Here is a 21,996-nt window from a genome sequence, read left to right as displayed (position 1 = left end):
AATATGAACTATTCAGATCAGAAGCTACAGTATATTTGCACGAGAAATTCCCACACTGCAAAAATAATGAAGAAAAGTAGAATGAAGTCAAATGTAACAACAGACATACAAATACACAAAACAAATCCATGGTGTTTTTTGCTAAATTTCACAATCCACAAATGAAATCTCAAATCTGTATACAGTGTATATACAGTCAACATCTTTACAGTGCACTCTATACAGTAGAGAGGGATCAGTATATAGGGGTCAGTATATAGCCATCAGGTGACCTGTCTCCTGTGGGTGGCACATAATATCCATCTTTTAAAAGTATCCCCCTCAAACTCACTAGTGTAACACTGGCAGCAGACGTAAATCAACGTCTTGACACGTCTGAATTCAAATACAGAATACGTGAGGTTTCTTTTCTCATTTGCATCATGGCTTCACACCTGTTATGTATTTTTATAGAAAAGCCCCTGTTGAGTCACCCTGACCGCCCGAACAAAAGCAAGCTTCGGGTACCACCTGTCGCTCAAGAGTGACTGACTAGGCCGTCTGCTGCTGGTCTTTTCCTGTAGGGAAGACACACAACTGACCTGCCACGCTTGATTTAGATATTCTTAGTAACCACTACAGTGAGGCCAAAAGGCTGTCAGTGCTGTAAATATAAGACCTAAAACAACGTCAGAACATGCCATTGTGCACTACGATACAGTCAAGGGTGTTTACGTCACTATAATATGACCAACGCAGTAAGCCACCTAGGGTAGTGACAGAACCGACATTGTTCCTGAGCGCAGGGTGTTTTGGCAGAGGTGACAAAATGGTAGCACATCTTTGTGTGGATTCTAGTGCCACTGTGACTGCTTGAATCACACGAGAGGATCTTTTTTTTTCGATACCTGCTAATAAAAGCAGCATCCTAGAGCTGTGAATCTGTCTTCACTAGACATCTGAGCATAGTAAGGTGTATTTTATTTAGACTGTGAAAACATAGATCTAACAGTAACACACATAGACACAAGGCCAGACACCTTAATTGTAGACAACCAAGCTTTAGCGTGACATGTAACATGCGCATGTGAAAATCAAAAATCTGACAATGTATCAATTAATAAAAATGTACTCCAAATGTAATAAAACATCTGTCTAATGCATAAACGGAAGATGCACAAACTGTCATCACCAGATTAATGTCTCACACAAAACAGCAATACAAGTACAAGGACTACTAAAAAGCACAAACTATGATCAATACTGTATAGCCATACTGCATATATGGATTTATTGGGTTTTATCATCACCAGGCTGTGTTTTCAATCTTCAGGCCAGTTTACACAAAGACAGTCACGTCTTTACACATGCATATGCATCTATTTTCCAAATCAAGAAGAAAATGCAGCATTTGTTTGCCTTATGATAAACAACACCACACTGAAAACTTTGGCACTAGGTAAACGAAAACGAGAAAACACTGGCACACTAATACAGGATAATATTACATTAAAACGTCAATCATAAATGCAGGTCACATGATGGTATTACAGAAAATATGATGAATCCATTGATACATCTCTTATAGATTTCAAATTCAGAAATCTATAATATTAAAGTATCTCTTAAATTACAATATAATCTGCGAGGATCATTCAAACTTTGAACATTGCTGAGCTAATAAATCACAGACCACGTCGGCCACGATTGGGGGTCTTACCCTAGAAACGGTGAGGGGCATGTTGAAGTCTTTGCCTCCCAGCAACCGGAAACCCCAAGGCGAAGGTCCAGCAAGTGACACGTTGTAAGTAGTCATTGTTGAAAAATAATAAAGGCCTGTGTTGTTTAAGCAACAGAATTTCTCCAAATGGATGGGAAAAATTAAGTTGGGGGTGGGGCACGTGCCAAACAGCCTCTGAAAGTAGAAGAAAAAGGTGTAAAAGGAAGGCAACACTTACCACCCGAAAAAAAACTATAGCACTACAAGGCTAAAAAGGTCAAAATAATAGCACCAAACAATGAATTCAGGCCCACCCAAACTGCAACTAATGCAAAATATCTGGAGCAACAGAGCTAAGAGCCAGAGGAAGATTCTTGCCTGCTCAGATGAGCTGGACAGACAGCCTAAGAATAGCTGGCCCTTTGCAGAGAGCAACAGCACTTTGGCATTGTGGGGAGGGGGAGGAAGGGGTACGTATATGGCATGTAAGGGGACACCCAGAATGCCAGGCCTCCCATGATTCACAGGGCTAATATAGACAACTCTTAGGTTAAAAGATTTTTCTAGACTCCTTTCTTCTAGAGTGCCTCACACGTACAGTATCTAAGCACCACATAGAGGCCAACCCAGATTCAGGGATCATATATTAGATCAGAATGAAGAATAAATGGGTTAATGAGGTAGGTTAGTGTTAACTGGCTGACAATATGAACAAAATAATTCATAATGCATTATGGGATAGCTCCCTCGAACTGTAACACCTGTTTGAAATAAGTGCAACACATTGCAATTTTAATACAGCTCAACTAATACATTCACCTTCATATGTAGAGTTTATGAATTTGTGAAAAGCCTTTACGAGATTATCCCAAGAATCCAACTGCATCGCCCACGAAAGGTTTAAGTGTACGTTTTAGGAGCTCACATCACCAGTTTAAACAAAGAGCAGGTGCCAGTGAGAAACTCCTGATGCACACTTTTCATAGAACAGAGATAAGAAGAACCTCTGGAGCACCAGCACTCTTTCGTGACATCACAAACTGCACTGAGACATCAGAAAGAAGATAACAACTGAGGACTTGCCTGCTCACCCTGCCTAATTTGGGAGACCTCTAGTTAACAGCTAATTTTAGCTCTCTTTGTCAATGGAAGAATTTGAAGTAACAGTGTACATGAAAGTTCAACAATCATGCCTTCATTCATAGGCAGCATTTCAGAGAGCAAGTGCCAATCCTGGACAATGTCTCTAAACAAGTAGTCTATGTGTTATGTTGGCATGACATGGACCGATACTGTTGTTATACAAACTTGGGTTAGACAATCCAACATTTTAAACTGTAAATCCACCAGATAATGTTTGCAATGATCAAACCTATTTTTCTCATTTCAGGCAAAATATTTTATAAACTCTCATTGAAACGTAGCACGTTCACATCTTTAGCCTGATTTATATTAAAAACTATCAAAAACTCCTGGCATAATGTTACGAACCCGTATCTAAATGTTGATGATTTTTTGGTCGATTTTTCTGTCTGACTGTACAACCTGTATACGTACACTTACGTAAAACTATATTAAACTTTCAAGGACTAGACAAGCCCTTGTCTTGACAAATCTAGCATACTGTATGACCTTTCTTAACAGCATGCCATTAAAGCTATTACTTCAACAACATGGCTATAATTTGTTATCTTCTTAAACGTATCTTCCTACTGTACTGTATAACTTGGGCCCTTTAGAAAAACCAGCAAAAATATAGCATATGAATTTATTTGTCATAACCAATTGTTAAATATGACCTCATAGCAGTTTCAGTTTTTGAACAGCCAACATGATGATCATTTTTACAAGCCAGTTTAGACGTTTACATTTATTAATTTGACAGACACTTTTATCCAAAGCGACTTACAAGTAGGAGAGCTTATAAACATTTTGTCAACATGCTAAACAGTACCGTTAGTTCACAAGGCCATAGCAGGATTAAAGCTGGAGTAAGCAAGGGAGAGAAGGAACAACAAGAATTTTTTTTTTTGACAAGACAGGCAGTTATTGGTTATTCAAATTAATGCGGAACAGGTATGTTCATCCCATCCCATTAACTTACAATGTTACCAGGCTAATTATATTTTAAAACTAACCCCATAAACCTTTGGCCTTAAAGGCCACCTAAAGTTTCTAAGGACATTTTCCACAAGTCTAGCCAAAAAAAGCACAAATTCCCACTAACACCAAGATATCAAACAACACGTTCAGCTTTTGGAACATAATATCCATCTTTTATGGTTTGTTGAAATAAGGTTAAGAGTCAAACAAAAATAATAAAACAAAGAATATCCAACTTTTATAAACAGACTGTTACAGTTTTATGCTCGGACCTACCATCTTATAACAACATGCATCCCACCTAAGCCAAAGCTTTTGGGGAAAATATATATATATATATATATAAAGCGGGACTGAAACATGCAACGAACACGTGCACGCGGATGTCCTGTGCAAGACCTTCTGTACACACAATATCACACATAACAAAACACCTGTTTCCAAACCAGCGAACATCACTGAATCCTGTAAGCCAACTGTCAATGACAAAACCAAATGGATACATTCTCATGAACAAAAACGTAGGCACGCCACTAACAGAATCATCTATTGTACAGGGATAATGTTTTCGGAGCGCCTCGAGCACGATGTGAACTCCCGCTTTTAATCCTGTTGCGTCCATTAACGTAGAGCAATCTGAAGACAAACAACTTTTAAAGTTTTTTTAACCTACATTTCATGATTAAAGTTGGTTCAAACGGATGGTCGCGAGACCTGCCATTACGTCTCTCCGTTTCCTCCGGAGGCTAGCGAGCGCTGTCACTCACAGCAGATCACCGGAGCCCAAAGGGACGCGATTTACTAATCATACTACGGTGAGGGTCTGGCTCATGAATATTAAGTATCAAACATGACGTTTGTCCAGCAGGCTTAGGTGCTATTAGAAAGAACAGACGAAAATGACCACTAATCAGGGAACGTACTCTATCCTGAAATGCTAAGATCATTATGTTCATTATAGGTTATGACATCATTCACCCCGATTTGATTTACTTGATTTGCTAAAAGCCAGAAATAGGTAGCTAATAAACTTTTTACTCATGGATATCAATGAACGTTTGTTAGGTTACCAAGCAACGCCATCCTGAGCTAATTAATATTCATAAGAGAAGTCTTCAGCGTAGTATGGTTTCTTACACGGGACAGGGAGCGAGGGATTTAAATTAAAGAGGAATTATTAAAGCGACAGTCGTCTCTCCACTGCCCCCATGTGAACTGTTTTGAACACGAGTCAGTGCAACATATTTGACCCATAACAGGTCTTAGTGGACCAGACCGTAAGGGTTTCTCTTTTTTTCATTTGTTTCATTTTTTTTAGTTTAATAAAATTAAGCTTCTGGGTTATGCCCATTAAACCGATTTTAAAGATGTATTTAGTGTTTCGGTTGTTTAAACATAATGTAAGTAATTATCTTTACCATAAATGTGTCAATTTGTTGTTTGAGTGCACATAATAACTTCACTGTTTTGACTCTTTTATATAAATGGAACATGTTAAAAATAGAAAGAAGTAAAAAACGTATTTATAGCATCCTCTGATGTACAAGATACATGACTCAAAGATTTGATGAGAACAGCAGACCTCAGAGGATGTGAATGATTGACAGGCTTGGTTTCATGCTACATGAGGTTATGATGCAGTGCAGTGCCCGGTTTCCTAGACCAGATATTAGGGGGTAGCTTTCAGCAATTAAATACTTGATGCCTCATGTTCATGTTAAGATATAGTGTAAATGCTTTACAACTTGCATTTTTCTTACATTGATGTCAAATGTAACTTCTCATATATTAATGCATCCTCAAAAACAAAAATGCTCAATCATCTCTTACATGACTAAGCTTATGACCTTGTGTAACATTGTGCCAATGTATCCAAACATTTTATTCTGTAATGCTTAATGTCATATGTGTCAGGACTCTGCTGACTTGGCAAATAGCACTTAGCCTATGAGTTTGTCTAAAAGAGCTGATAATGCATTTGACATTTTCATGCATTTGGCAGACGCTTTTATCCAAAGCAACTTACATTGCATTATACTATACACTTGTTTCTGAATATGTGACCCTGGATCACAAAACCAGTCTTAAGTAGCACGGGAACATTTTTAGTAAAAGACAAAAATACATTGTGTGGGTCAAAATTATCGATTTTTCTTTTATGCCAAAAATCATTAGGATATTAAGCAAAGATCATGTTCCATGAAGATATTTTGTAAATTTCCTACCTTAAATATATAAAAACTTTATTTTTGTGAGTGGATGGTCTGCCACAGTGCCCCTGATTAACAACTTCAAAGGCAATTTTCTCAATATTTTGATTTTTTTGCACTCTCAGATTCCTGATTTTTAACGGTTGTATCTCAGCCAGATATTGTCCTATTCTAACAACTCATACATCAATAGAAAGTGTATTTATTCATCTTTCAGATCATGTAAAAATCTCAATTTCAAAAAATTGACCCATAAGACTGGTTTTGTTGTCCAGGGTCACATATGTGCAATTCCTGGGATCGAACTGAGCCACAGGAAAGCCATGATGATGGATAGTTTGAAAGAGACAATGGGTCAGTGTTAAAATTAATATAAAACAATGTGTGAAAGTCCATCCATCCTAATAAGCAAGACTGACAAATAACTAGAGGCAATATGTATTGGGACCTGTGTATGTTTTCAGCTCAATGATTGCTTGGTTATGATCCTCTGTACGCCACTGAATAAACCTAAGAGTAGTTGAGACCACCAGGAGGCAAGAATGAAGAATCAGTGTTCAAATTATTACTGACAGCACGCACTTGTAAGGACAGTGATATCTGAAGGCTAGAGAAGCATCTCTATAAATAAGCTTAGTAACCATCATTTCTTTTCTAGACTCAGACTGATAAACATCAGTTTTTGAAACAAGAAATTGGAGCAATAATTTGGGAAAGTTTTGCTATGATTCTTTGTTTTGTTTGGTATGACTAATAAAGAAACAAAACATAGAACTGCAGCTTTAGTTTTATTTTAAAGTATACACATTAACAATAATATTCACTCTGATCTAAGACTATCTACAACAGTGCATAGACTACAAATACTTGCAAAAATTGCTTTGTATTCTAGAAAAAAGCCAGGAAAACACAAACCACTAAGTGTCATAAAATTATTTGCTAAAACGTGTCTTTTAAAACTATCTAGAAGAGCAGCCACCAACACTTTTGGGGTACAACCTACAAAAATATAATTGAATAAAAGGCAACATAACGGTTTAAACATAAAAAGTACATTTTAATTAAGCTAAAAATACACAATAATAAACATTAAATAGGTCTTGCGAGGTGTTCTGTTGAACTATTGGAGTATATGCTGTTGTGCATGAGGGCACTCTTCATTAGGGTGCTAACTTGATAGATTTATGGAGACATACACTGCATTCATGACGTAAGCTGCGAATTCTCTCATGTTGGCACTATTCAGTGTTTACAGTGATAATGATGTGTCTCCGCTGCGGGCATGTGCTGTTTAATATTCCCTCTTTTCAAAGCCACGTACACAAAAACCCTTTTATCTCTACAACCATTTACATCTGTTGCCACAAGAAACAGATGACAGAAGTCACTGGAGTAAGTCGTTTGCCTTATGGTGAATTAGCTGTGTTATTATTTTCAAAAATGCGATAACATAAAAACAAAGAATGAGTTCTTAGTTAATTGCAAACAGTGATAATATATTTAAATAAGAGTTCACATTCTAATGCTGATGTTTTCAGGGTTTTCTAATGTTCTGTTGCACCACATATTAAAAACACACACATTTACTAAATACTGAGAAAAACTAAAAAAGCTTGCAAATTCACTTGAGAATATAAAAATCAAAGGAGTAGAGGTCATTGCAGTTCTGTCATTGAACCAAGAGGAGAACATTTCAGCTTTTACAACAACAAAACACATGACCACAGTAACCAACATTCAGGCACATTTAAAAAAAATGCTGGGTTGTTTTACTTTACATTTTTTGCATTTGACAGACACTTTATTCAGAGCTATACATTTTTTCTTTTGTGTTCATTTCACAAATCCATCAGGTTGGTTTAAATAAACCTATGACCCAGCATTTTTTTGAGTGAAGATAAATAGACAAGTATCAGGAAAATGTATTTCTATAATGTACATGAGACTAAATCAAATACAAACTAAGCTGATATCTGTAAGTGAAGATCATTGCTGCCTATTTGACATCAACAACCAGAATAAGAAAAGGTCTCCAATACAACAAATCCCCTTGGTCATACTTTCCATGAATAAGCATTTATCTGATTAATTCACATCCTGTTAAATTTTCCCTTCAAAAGGGAAGCAAAGATATTAGTCAACAGCTGAGGTAAAATCATGATAAAAATGTATTACAAACATAAAAGGAAGACATCAAGACATCAGTTTGGTTTCTTGCCAGCTCTCATTGCTAAACTTCGACACCAAAGAACAGGATTACTCATAAAACACTTAACATTGACACAAAGTTTGAATGCAAGAGTCAGACAGCATTTGAGGAGGTATAAGCATTAGGTTACTGAGGGCAAGGCTTTTCTAATTGAGGGACAGCGGGTGTTTCAGCAGCGATGGAGAGATGTACTGCCCCCTGCTGTGAAGAATTTCTCGTGGAGAAATTTGACCCCACACTGCCATTGGACACACCTGAACGGCTGATTTTGTAGCTAGGCTGCGTTGAGGGCAGGAAAGAGCTAGACTCAGAAGTGACAACAATACTGGGGATCCGACCAATCATACCTCTCGAAACGGTCATTTCTGTATTGTCACCAGCCTGCAAACAACACAGAAGCAAGCCACATATCTACCTTCAGAAAAGAAAAATCAAAAGAACAATAATTTTACCTGCTTTAGTACAAGCTTTTCTTCTACAGGCCAAATTTAAAATCATTTAAAAATCATTCACTAATAACCTAGTTTTCTCAATATGGCACTCTAATTGATCGAATAGCAATTTCAGAATTAGAAAAGGTTTACAGATCACACAAATTTGCACAGAAATAGTAAAGGCTCTACTAAAGGTTTCTACAAAAGGTTTATATTTTTTAAGTTTATATTAAACTTAATCAGACTCACAGTCGACTTACTGCTAGAGGGAAACTACGGTCAGGTTGAGCCGGATCATCCACATCAGAGGAGCTCTAGGTGGGAAATAGGTGAGACAACCATACGATAGTATTGTGTGACTAACAGGCCAAAATTTGAGTAGCTATTTTGAACACAAACTCATACAATAGGAACAAGGCCTGGGGGGTCACCTTTTCAAAGATGCCTGAGTCGTGGCTTTTGAGTTTAGACTTGAAGCTAGATGAGTTAGACGGTTTAAAGTCTGTGACCTCTGCAGTATCTCTGCTAATATCACACGACACCTGCCGGCTAGCTGGCCTGGAGCCCATGCTGGAGAGATCAGCCTCAGTGTCTGTCCAGCCCTGAATGTATTAAACAAACTTTCACATTCACAAGAAGCACATGGATATGAGTGACATAATATACACAAATTACAAGCCCTATACCTCTGTGATATGACACATTTGTGAGTGAAATTGTGATGTTAAATGACAAGAAAAGGACGGGATTTGATGTCATCAATAAGAAACTGACTGTGCTTGAGGCTTAAGAAAATAATAGCGATGTCAGTTAAGGTGGAACATTATTTTAAAACGCAAAATTTTGTTCAGTAACAAACATTTTCTTTATTCGAATAACATGCACCAATGAATTGCACAATATTGAAAAGTCTTTACCTTTCAATCTTCTTGTCAGTACCCACCAAACCCTTTACAAACAATGTACAGACCTATCAGAGAAAACACACTCACAGATTCACTATCGGAGGCTGACGAGAGCCGAAATTTCCTAGTGCTGGTTCTGCAGAAGGTTCCAGAGATGTCAGAGGATTGACTCGTGACAGTGGAGCGGCGTGTGGACATTAAGCTACTGTGGATGGAGTGGAGGTCACGCTTGGGAACACACAGCAGCATGCGGAGACAAGGAATGTATTTCGCTATGGCCACCCTGACAGAAAGACAGATGCAGTGCTAAGCCATATCATATCGTGTCTGTTTTCACACAGAACATAAAAGGGTTCAATTATTGGCAACCGATATGTCAAGAGCATACACTGCTATTCAATCCTGTCAAATAAGAAAATTTAGAAACCATTGATCAAACGCTATGTAAAATACTAATGAGAAATGATTATTGATTGGTTTATGCACCATAAGGCATTGTGTGAGCAGTGGGTCAATGGATGTTTAGAATGTGCTTGAGTTTTTTAAACTTACCTATATAATTAAATGCAAAAGATACTTGTTTAACATTTTGATTCGGTTACAATGTTCTGTTGGTTGTATTTTGTTTAAATGTTTGTGTAGTGTAAAAAATCTAAAACAGGAAGGTCTTCTGGACCAGCGTTGTTGACACCTTTCAAAATGGTCTATAAAGGGTACAGTGTTCATTTTTAATGATTACATATTAGGTCAAAATATTTACTTTTTGTCACATGCCAGATTAGGAAATTTCACATAGGGACAAACATATGTTGAGGAAAGTGCTGTTGTTATTTAATGTTAAGGTGGGAAATATCAAAAGAGCTTTTTACCCATGTGGTCTTAACATTTTTGTACCATACTGTTAGGATTATCTGTGCACGATTAATGACTCTGTATGCACGAATGGACATTCAGGTTAATAACATCAGTCATAATGGAAGTTTAGTGTAAACCCATAATCAGAGCTTGTATCTGATGTCACTCATCAATTTTTTGATTGAACACTTAAAACAATTACAATTTGCCTCAGGTGTTTGTGTTATTGGGGCCAGAGCAGGTAATCACATGTGACCCATGTTCCATTTTGTCCACTACAATGTCAATCTTTCATGACAGGCTGGGAATCAAAACTGGTCTGGATTATAAACTACGCAATATAAAGAGAATCAGATCTGATTTCTGTACCTGTATTTGGGGTGTGTAATGGCATAGATGATGGGATTGTGGATGGCTGAAGCTTTGGCTATAACTGCAGGTACTGAATTCATATATGGCGTGAGCATATCAGCATACCTGTGAAATAGATCAAAATGTATATAACAAATGAATACATTCATTAACAAATGAACAAAATGCTAATCAAAACATACAAACTCAGAGTGTCTAAAGCAGGTTTTCTCAAGTGGCTCATGAACTTTTAGAGATTTTACATGAAAATTTGGAGGATGAGCACTTTGCCAAATGCTGAATTTAATAAACAAAACTTTGTTTACTTTGTACAAATTACAATTAAAATTGAGTACTTTTTAACAAAATGTATAAAAAATAAAAAAGAACACTCTTCTTATCTTAGATACAAAAGTGGATCATTGACTGTAATTTTTTTATTACAAACATTATTTCTAAAATGATTTTTTAAATAAATAAACATAATATAATATATATATATATACATGTGTGTATGTGTTTGTGTGTATATATATATATACATTAGATCAAGAAATATTATATGAATAAATGATATTATAACTTTGACTATACAATTCTATATTCAATAATGTATATGTGCATGGGTCTTTGTATGTGTGTAAGCTTCAGGATTCATTTACCCAGCAAACGCTGTTAGTGCCACAGTTGAATATGGAGACCAGGAGATGACATACATGAGAATGACAATAAGAGCGATTTTCGCCATCTTCCATTCATTTTTCAGCCGCTGGAATCTTTTAATTGAGTCTCGCTTGTTATCCCCAATAATTTTGCACACAGCCCTTCAACAATTAGATAGACAGAAAGGAAATTATTAACACTAATGTCCTATCAAGCTTTAATTGCAATCAAGTCAGTTCATTTATTTTAATTACATCTAATTTACATAGACCTTGTTTAAAAATGAATTAAAATATACAATAACACTGATTTCAGATATAATAACTTACTTATGAGGTAGGTACATTTACATTTATGCATTTGGCACATGCTTTTATCCAAAGCGATTTACATTGCATTATACTATACATTTGTTTCTGAGTATGTGCAATCCCTGTGATCAAACCCATGACCTTGGTGTTGCTAGTGCCACGCTCTAACCACTGAGCCACAGGAAAGCTGTTTAAGACTTTCGGTGTTAAATTTGTATTTATTTCCATGTTGAAATACAATTTAAATGAAAGAAAGAAATGAAAGAAATTAATGTGGTCTCAAAATTTTTATTTTAATATTATATTCCTTATGAAAATGAACCATGGTTTTACCAAAAATGAAATCAATAAATAAAATAAAATATCTTTTCATGTACTGTAGTTCAATAATGGCTACCACAAACTGGGCTATGGTAACCATGGTTTTTGCAGTAAAACTTTTCGTTAATTTTAGGGATACAGGGTCTATTAAATACTCACTCATTGGTTCTACGAATGGACCGGAAAATAAAAAAATAGCAGTAGATGATGATGATAAGAGGAATGAAGAACACAAAGGTGAAAAGCAGCATAGTGTAAGCTCGCACGGAGGGCGTGAATGTCATATAATCCCAGGTGCAAGAGGTCAGCAGCCCTTCAGGAACATAAGCGCCTGCAAGACCGAGAAAGACAGAAAGAACAACACATAACAGTCTGTAAAGATACGTAAGTGACAGTCAGCGGTTAAGCTTTTTACACCCTGTGAAAACTGGGAAAAAACTCAGGGACTGAAATGCTGACTGGCTGTTATAACAACTGAGAATATCTTATAAGTCAGTAGTCATAATACTTCTTATCAGCACCAATCTGGCTTTCACATGTGTGAGCTGCTGGTATTTATCATCTATCTTGGAGTCCTGATCTGCTAAGAAAATAAAGGCTGTCAGGCAAGCTAAAAGAGACAGACACCCTTCGTGTGAAGAGGCACTTGCCTGAAACCACAGATAGAGAGTCCCAGAGAAACCAAACCAGGCTTTATCCCCATCATGCTGAAAGCCTAGTACTCGGGGACCTTTACTCAGCACAGATCAGAGTTCAACAGTGCACTTTTTGCCACTGGTACCACTCACATCTTTATGCTTACATACGGATCATTCTGACGGCTGACGCCTTAGCTTAGCTGTTCCAATAGATTTCTGCTAACAAAAATTCAAGTAAGCAATCATCAAACGGAATCTTAAATCCAGTTTCAAACTTAAACAAACAAACTAAAAAGGATCAGTTTTACAGTGGCCCAAAAATGACTAACACATAAATATTATTTTAAATGAACTGATAATAAAATATACTAACTTCCATAAAGGCTGGTAAAATACAATAAGAATGGGCCCTGCACCATATATCCACGTGTAGGAACTGGAGTCCCTCCCTAAAATGTTGCCCAAAGCCACATTATTTCACACGACTTTTAAAAAGGCTGTGTACTGTGCACTTACTCCAACCAAAGAACGGAGGTAGACTCCATCCGAGGGAATAGACCCAGGCTGCCAGAAGAATCAGAACAGCTCTCTTCTGAGACAACACGCCGATGGAGGCCAATGGCCGCGTGATCACAAAGTATCGATCCACGGCGATGACCACGAGTGTGATCATGGAACAGATGCCAAATAAAGCCCCGCAGAAGGCATACAACTCACAGCCTGGAGATCATGAAACAGCAGAGGTAGGTGGGTCTGTATGTATACATACTCTGTACACTTTGCAAACAGCTGAGATATGACATTTCAACGGCAACGATGTGGAACTGAAATATGTACAGTGTGCTGCATCACATTGGACTATACCTTCTTTTTAGTCCTCAGTAAGTGCAATTTTATGTTTTCTGTTCTGTTAGGGCATGCGTAAAGAGAATGACTGGCGATGCATTCATATGTATCACCGATTGCATACTGTATATAATAATTTGATTCATGAAAACTTCCTTTGTCAGAACACATTTTTGATGCACTTTAATATTAACATTATTAAATATAATCCTCTAACTCATCCGGAAGTCTTCTCCAATACCTTGTCACACACACACAGTAGAGTAGATTATGATAGATTCAGGTTCATCTATTCTGGAAAGAGGATTTCTGTGAGTTGTATGTGAATGTGAAAGCTTTCAGAGAAATCAAGTGTACAATTGTCCCAATGAAATTGATGGTGGTCATAGCTGTGCCTTGTTTTATAGGAAGCAGACCTTTTAACCCTTTCTACCACATGAAACTGGGTCAGAGCCTCTCCCTCAGAGAAGACATGACAAACTTTGTCCAAACAATGTGGCTGACCAAGGCTGTTCTGTTTGCTGAATGGAAGACTACCAATACACTGAACAATTTTTTTGTTCAAACAGTTTGCCCCACAATAAACCGATGCAAGGCATGACATATTCATTTTGGGGTTTGGAGGCTGCTTTAAAATATGTTTGATGTTTTGGTTGATTTCTTTAAGGGCAAATATTTTATGCACTCTGGACAATTTTTTTTCCATCTGTGTGGGAGCAACATCAGAATTGCACAGCCACATATGCACAGTGTAGAGGAAATTAGGATTCATTTGTCTGTCAGGGATTCATTCACGGCTCTAAACATTCACTTCTATGATGTTCTGGTGACTGACCCCTGTGATGCTTTTATCCTTTTGACAGTTATGGTTTTTCAAAATGATACCCATAATATGGAATAGGAATCTATTAAAAGAGTGACCTAATTTCTTGCCCATTTCCTGTGACAGAAGGAAGAGTGGACAAAAATGTCATAGCTGGACTCCAACACAAAAGATGGGCATCAATCAGCTAAAAATCATCACAGTAACAGAGCGAAAGCGTCAGCAGGCTCAAGTCATCCACAACACACAGTCGAGGCTGATGAAGGCAATTAAGATTCAGTCCTGATAAGAGCTGACATTTACAGCGCCTCAGGGATAAAAGAGCCATCTAATATCATGAGCAGTAATGTTTCACCACGGAACAAAACAGCGATAGCTGGTCCTTGTTTTGTGTTGTGTTTTTGCTTAACATGCAACTTTCACTGAGAATGAATTCTTCAGTACAGAGAACAGTACAGAGAACACAAGGCTATATCCAAAGCAACTTCTCATTTATATAAACCTTATTCAACCCAAGAACTTCTTCATTCTTATCAATCTATCCCTGGTTAATTAACATTTATCACAAATGTATTCATTGTAATTCAAATGAATCATGGACATGCATGTTTTATTCCTAACAAAGTCTAGGCAGTGATTTTAGTGATCCATAGATTACAGTATTGAGCCAGATTAGGAACTCGGTTAGTATTTTAACTAACTTTATACAAAAACAGGTCAATAATGTGGACATTTAGATTGATGTGTGTACCTTTCTCTCCAAAGATCCATCTCTTGTGCATGCTGGTGGTGAAGAAAATGGGTGCTTGGGTGGCACACATGAGGAAATCTGTGATGGCCAGATTTATTATGAACATGTTGGCAGGTGACCTGAGGGTTCGGCTCCTACAAACACACAACATTGTTTGGAGTGCAGGAAAAGTGAAATGAAACGAATGAAGGTTGTAAAAAGCAACAATATTTAATCAAGTGTCTATGACTCATTCATGTCTCGCTGTATGTTCCACTGTATTCTGCCTGTGTTGATAGTTTTTTGTCCTCTTACTAACTTTAACAATTACACTATTTACTGTTTTCATAATGGCCATTTAAGTAAATAAGTGGTAAATGGCTAAAGTATTACAATTTGATTAACTACCAAATCAAAACTACTGCAGTTCACAAGGTCATTTTTAATCCATTAGTAAGATTAAGATAAATATGTTTGGCTATAGCTACACGTGATGGAAGACTCTATATTCCCTTCATTAACTAATGTTATATAATACACATTCCATAAAAGAGTAAATATTAATAAAAATGGAGTCGGGGTGGTAGAGATGCTGAAAACATTATCAAAATTAGCGGATACTTTGATAATCAACAAAGAAGCATTTCATACACTATAAATTCACGTTGTGAACGTTTAACAGCTCAGCCCAATCTCACCTGCTGAAAGCATAGATGACCAGGAAGTTGCCCAACATGCCAGTGATGCCAACGGTAAGGATGACAGCTCCAATAATGTAATGAGCATGATCAGGCACGTCCACCGTTGGGAAAGGATAGACAGACTCCTCAACCATGGCAACCTTAAAGAAACAGTAGATTAAATAAAGCAGTTGCTCTACCATAATAAACAGAAATATACAAATAATACTGTATGTTGATTTCACTCAAAAACAAATCTTTGTAGAGTAAGTTAAAGCTCTCTTTAAGAGACCTCTTTTTCTTCTAATGCATTTGTCCAGATAGTATTACGTTTACTTCGTAAAAAGTAACTTTATTCTCAAGAACGACACTTTGTAATTAAAAAAGTTTTTAGCAGACTGAGAAGAACTCCATCAGTCTGTTTCTCAACACACACCGAATCATGCTGTTATCAGACCACTTTTTCTAATTTAGCCATGATACCTGCAAAAAGCATTACGAATGCTAACTGACATTCAGACCGCTTAAATCCCTCACAGACACAACTGTGCAAGAACATCAGTGACAAGTAATTACATTTTACACTAGAGGTGCACAGACTTTTTATTAGGAATGTAGTGTTTCAATCAATCAAAACGTCACTTTAAACTGAAATCAACAGCATTGCTGTAATTTAGAAATAAATACAAGACTATAGCAAACACAACACAATGATAGAGGACTATTTGTGAAAACAATCATAAAACTCATTTTGTAGACTTGTACACAAAACAAATAAAAACATCAATGATTGATTGACTCGTGCTGCTGACTGTCACTTGTCCTGAACAATCTTAAAGGAATAATTCACCCAAAAATGAACTTTCTGTCGTTGTTATTATCATTTACTCACCCTCGTTTCAAAACTATATGAATTTCTCTCTCATTGACTGACAGCCTCACTCCACATAAAAAAGCACCATCAACATCCTTTAAAAAACTTATCTTAATGCTTGCTTTGTTTCTGAAAAAGTAAAACATTGCATTACATGGAGCATTCTCATTGTTATTATTACAGTTACATTTATTGTAATACTAACAGCAGTCATTTATATTGAATAGTATTGTATTTATTTTACTTGGCCTGAAAACAAGGGAACATAAGTGTAAACATTTGACTTTCACAGAGTAATTATGATTTGTAAACGCATAGATTTCACTGGGTTGACATTTGTTTACTGCATTATCCTCAGGAAAAGGTTTAATGAAAAGACCTTTTGTGGTGACTGCTGAATGCAGGACAAACACTTCAGCAAAAGTCATATCAAGTCAGAGAAGTGTAATCTATGTGGCCATGATGGAGGAAATATGATAAACAGATTTTGTCACTGCATTCAAATGATGATGTGGAGTCACTATAACAACAAACGGTCACAGTTTTCATCTGCATTTTAATCTTATATTGTACAGTATTTACCAACCACACACCTAATGAACACGGCTATTTTCTGTCATCAAAACGTCCATTAAACCACTTCACATCCAGCATTTATTTGTTCTGAAGTGATTCCAAAATGTATCAGCACCATTTGTTTTCATTCATTATATCAGAGTTTGGGGTCAAATGAAGCTCTAAGCCATGAAAAACTTCAAGGACTGAGATAAGAAAGTCTTATTCACCTGGAATAAAGATGTTTCTAATGAAATAAAAACTGTTTAGCTCCCACATCTGTTTTCCACTCAAGAGTATTATGACAGTGTGTTAAGGCTGCTTTGGTGAGATTGCTTAAAGATGTTTCAAAGTGAACCAGTCTCTCAGTAAAATGTCTCTATTCAAGAGCAAAATTATTGAAAGAGAAGAAACGGTTGCTGGAGGCACGTAAGTATTTGAAACTTATCATGCAGACAATAATACAATCAATATACAGTATGTCTCCTAGTGAGGTTAACTGGGGGATTTTTTTCAAATGAAATCTATGGACGGGAATAATTCACTAAGAAATATTTACACCTTGGAAACGCTTAATTTAATTATTGACAAGACATTTGCATAATGAGCCTTAGTCATTCAGAATCACTTGGCTTTTTTTCTTTTTCTTTTTTTTATGTTACATTTGACTCCTAGGGACAAATTGCACACACATTAATTGCAGACATCTTTATTTTCTGATATGCTACTCTGATATGGAGCTTTCAGAAACATTAATATAGAATTGGAAAATGAACTTGCCAGTTTTTTATCATCTAAAATTTAACTACCATTAAAATTAAATTTCAAGTCATAAACGTAACATGATCATCTTTAATGCATTTTAATGCGTATCATTACTGTGCCTGAGCAATTTACAATAATTCGCAAAGGATGTTCCCAGCTGTCCTTCAAATCTGTATAAGTTCTCTCATGCTCCAGATGCTTCAGCTCTTGTTTGACTACATTACCATGATTACTTAGCTCAGTTGAACAGTAAAGTTGCCTGAGCTCGGCTAAACACATGTCCTGCCAATACCTCCTGCTCTTTAATATGAAACAGTTTTTCCCCTACACTACCCTGAGCTTTACACGCCGCAGTGTTTTTGGAGACATTTTTTCTTAATGTTAGTGATAGTTTAGTGAATGGTTTTAAACATTTGTTTCCTATGGTTTAAGCCAGGGGTCTTCAATCGGGGGTCCGCTAATTACTGTTTACTCACAGGCAACTTTTTGTTAAAAATGTAAAGCATGGGTTCGGAAATATTATAACCAATGTTCTCTTTAAGCTGCGCACGTGCGCGGCCGCGCGGACTCATTGAAGCTCCCGCGCATTGCAATTATAACCTGCGTGCGTGCAGACAAAACATCCATTCAGGCAGCGGATCAAGCAATGGTAGAAACGTTACATCTGCATCATAAAAACCGGTAGGGTTAGAATCAGTGCATTCTCTGTCTCCCTTCCGATAAAAGTACGCATGAAAGGAGTTGCGTGCAAATAAAGTGCATTCTCATATGTTTCTGAACTTCTTTTCAAATTTGTTAAAGCTGTAAAGCGTTAATTTGACAGCTAAATGACACCACACCGCTTCTGCATTGTAAACTCTGACAGAACTATCGTACGCGTTTAAAATCAATGAAACGCGCCCCGTGTAGTGCTGATGGCGCTCGTCGAACAAGTTGCCCCGAAAATAACGCGGACTCGTCACATCATGTTGCTCTCCTTGATATGATGCTCTGTAGAAAAAAAACGTGTTCATTTTCGTGTAACAGCCGCGACAATGCTGATCCACGAGAAAGACAACAGAGCTCAGAATTATACAATAGCGGTGTGTTCTGCAACACACAGAAAAGCGGAAGAAAAAAAAGAATGACCGTTAATAAAACGGCCTGATTTTACAACAGAATGCATAGAATCTGCACTGATTTCTTTCGCATCCAGAGACAACCCTACCTCCACTAGAATAGTCTTTGTGCCATTAACCAGCGTCAGTCATCTCACTGAAGCCTTAATAAAAACTAGGTTCAAATAAATGTGTAATTGTCCATCTCACAGTAAAATTAAATGTTTGATGCTGCAAATCCCTTTAAATAATCTAGCAATCTATATTAAAAACAAAAATAATACACAGAAAAGTATTTAGCCTATATGTGCAACAATAACATAATAGTGCTAATGTAATGTCTTAACATTATAATATTTCTTTAGTATAAGGGGGTCCCTGCTCCATGCATCTCTCATCTAAGGGGTCCTTGCCCCGAAAAACGTTGAAGACCCCTGGTTTAAACAATGATAACAGTAATACATTTATGCTCTAAAAATTGAAATAGTTTATAAAACCTTTTGAAAAGTTTGAATATAGCCAACAATCTGTCAATCAAACTCTCCTACTGTGAATCAACAAAACCTTTACTTCTCAGCTGAAAGAACATTGATCTTCCAAGCAGTCAATACTTAGATGGACTAGAACCTTAACACGATTATCCCATACTAATATTTTTATCTTTATCTCTCATGGTCAGTGAGGTTGGTTTTGTGGGGATTATTGCCATCGGTCTGGGGAAAAAAAGACAATGCTTCATACTCAACATCCATTACTGGTATTGATAGACTTACATCTATATCAGAATGTCTTTTTCTATCCGGGAATCAATAGGCTTCTGGGTCACATTAAATTACAGACTGGTCACAAGCGTGCGTGTTTGTAGATGTATGAAATTTAATTTCCTGATGAATATGACCCAAATATGCGTCCTTAACAAGATGCTCAAGGCTCAGAATTACATAACGTTTTTGTTTAGGGTTAACAAGTGAGAAAAAAAGCTTTTGAGATCCATCAAACTCTACCCAGATACATATCAGACTATAAATACAGCAACCACCACTATTCGTTTTGTGTTAGAACACATATGAGGTCAGTAAAAGAGTCCTGTATTCATTGAAGAGGATTTACTTGTAAAATAAAATAATTCACATCCCAGTAATTCAGTTGAAATGATGTGCTTCTTTGAATAAACAGACAGGAGAATGTTTTTGTAGTATGGTATAGGCTTTGCAGAGTCACTGAATTTGGAAAGACATCACATTCCTGTTTATTTATATATTAAAATACACTGAAAAAAAGGTTTGTTGGAATTACTCATTTTAATCATGTGCATCGGTTCCACACGATTTCAGTTTTTTAACATAACTTTTCTTGAAATTTAAAAAAAGTTAGGCTATGTTAAAAAAATTATAATCAAATCGTGTAGAACCGATGTACATGATTAAATTGAGTAATTCCAACAAACCTTTTTCAGTGCATTATGTATTTATTTATTCATTGGTTATTTGGTTGCTTACAGTAAAATAAATGCTGGACAATATTATAGTGCTCTTCATGTTGTGTGGCCAGTGTCACGTATTAGTACTCTAACAAAAGGAGTCCATATGGATGAAGACATTATTAAGCAGTTTGGTATTTTGTAAGAAAATAATTTCTCAAAGTCTGTCACAAATGCCCAAACACTGAGTGACTGAAGGACATAAGCAGCCTTTACATGCAATATAGCAGAGACATAAAGCCTCAAAAAGCCCATTACTGATGACCATAAATATGTAACTTATGTGTCACAATGTCAGTCCACTCACTGTATGGCTCTGTGTTTAAAAATGATCTCATTCTCAACTGTTAATATCTATCTATAGGCTACCAACAACACTGACACCGTACTGCATTTTTAATGGGTATCACAATTTGTTGTCTTTGCTTTTGTCGGTAGCCTATTTAAGCAACACATTAACATTCTGTATTCCAAACACATCACAATGACCAATAAGAATACTGATAATATTTAAAGATTTCAGTTTCACCCTACACGAAAAACAACGTTACAAAAGAAAACATTTACATATCTTCTTGACACAACATTTTTCCAAATGGTTCCACGTGAGCAAACAATATAAAAGTCGTGAAGCATTACTTAGAAGGGAAAGCAGATGAATATCACCATATTACTTACAGGTGTAGTGATGGGAGATAAATCCACCAGCCGGTACGCGCTTACTGCGGATCTGTTCCACGAGGACATTCTTTCCACGATGCGCGTGCAGTTCGGGTCCAGGCTCGGGCACGAGATGTCTTTCCTCATCATCACTCGCGTTAACTGAGACAGCAAGAGACTTTTCAGTCTGTAAGAGAGGACTTACAGCTTCAGTTGCCTCTGAAACAGTGAGTGTGTCAGCGGCGTGCTCAGATTAACTACAATAGTGTACTCCACTGAAGCTTTTCACCCACACCTTCATATTTAACACAGACACAGAGACACTTATGTAATGTATCATGACCTTACCCTACAAAAGCGGCATAAATCTGTCAAGGTATTAATAAGGCAATGGACATACACTTTCCTTTTTAATATATGACATATTTTCATAGTAAACGATATTGTCAGCATGTACAATTGGCTAAAATGTTTGACTGGAAAAAATACATAAATCTTATGGAATCTTTTGACAGCATGCATGCAATGGAGCCATCCTCAGGCATGTTATATTTTTAATAACACTAAAACTAAAATAATTTAAGATAATACCAAGACAGTAGCCTAACATATAAAATTCTGCCCATTCTCATACATTTAAATATTTGTTTGCTGTACATTTCAACATTTAAATTATCCATACCAGCAAATTCTGCAAATTAAGACACATAAAAATATGACTAGCTGGTAAAAAGACCTGGAGACAAATCGGACAATCACTTCAGATCCTCCGGACCAGAGTGCGCAT

General features: G+C 36.6%; 2 protein-coding genes across 7 annotated transcripts in view; both read right to left on the bottom strand.

The window, feature by feature from the left end:
• ldb3a (LIM domain binding 3a) overlaps nt 1–4,587 on the bottom strand; it is a 36,047-nt gene extending 31,460 nt beyond the window's left edge. For all 5 annotated transcript variants that reach the window (XM_057342980.1, XM_057342981.1, XM_057342982.1 and 2 more), the window contains exons 1-2: nt 4,476–4,587; nt 1,700–1,894 (exon numbers count right to left, since the gene is read on the bottom strand). In XM_057342980.1, coding sequence (XP_057198963.1) covers nt 1,700–1,795 — 96 coding nt within the window. In that variant the 5' untranslated portion in view covers nt 1,796–1,894; nt 4,476–4,587. The remainder of the gene's footprint in view (nt 1–1,699; nt 1,895–4,475) is intronic.
• A 2,217-nt stretch (nt 4,588–6,804) lies between these two features.
• opn4a (opsin 4a (melanopsin)) lies at nt 6,805–21,415 on the bottom strand. Of its 2 annotated transcripts, none has more exons than XM_057341993.1 (11): nt 21,228–21,415; nt 15,797–15,939; nt 15,120–15,253; nt 13,216–13,419; nt 12,221–12,392; nt 11,429–11,590; nt 10,785–10,892; nt 9,648–9,843; nt 9,087–9,257; nt 8,916–8,969; nt 6,805–8,602 (listed from the first exon to the last, which is right to left on the bottom strand). In XM_057341993.1, exons 1-11 carry the CDS (start codon nt 21,357–21,359, stop codon nt 8,348–8,350), a joined length of 1,731 nt encoding a protein of 576 aa, XP_057197976.1. In that variant the 5' UTR covers nt 21,360–21,415; the 3' UTR covers nt 6,805–8,347. The 2 variants fall into 2 exon arrangements, with proteins under 2 accessions (XP_057197976.1, XP_057197977.1); XM_057341994.1 differs by having other exon boundaries at nt 8,471–8,602; nt 8,905–8,969.
• Between the last annotated feature and the right edge of the window lie 581 nt (nt 21,416–21,996).

The sequence above is a fragment of the Triplophysa rosa genome, linkage group LG9, assembly GCF_024868665.1.
Source record: "Triplophysa rosa linkage group LG9, Trosa_1v2, whole genome shotgun sequence".
Classification (NCBI taxonomy): domain Eukaryota; kingdom Metazoa; phylum Chordata; class Actinopteri; order Cypriniformes; family Nemacheilidae; genus Triplophysa; species Triplophysa rosa.
The sequence above is the reverse complement of the archived record's forward strand: the minus strand, read 5'-3'. Positions and strand labels throughout refer to the sequence as shown.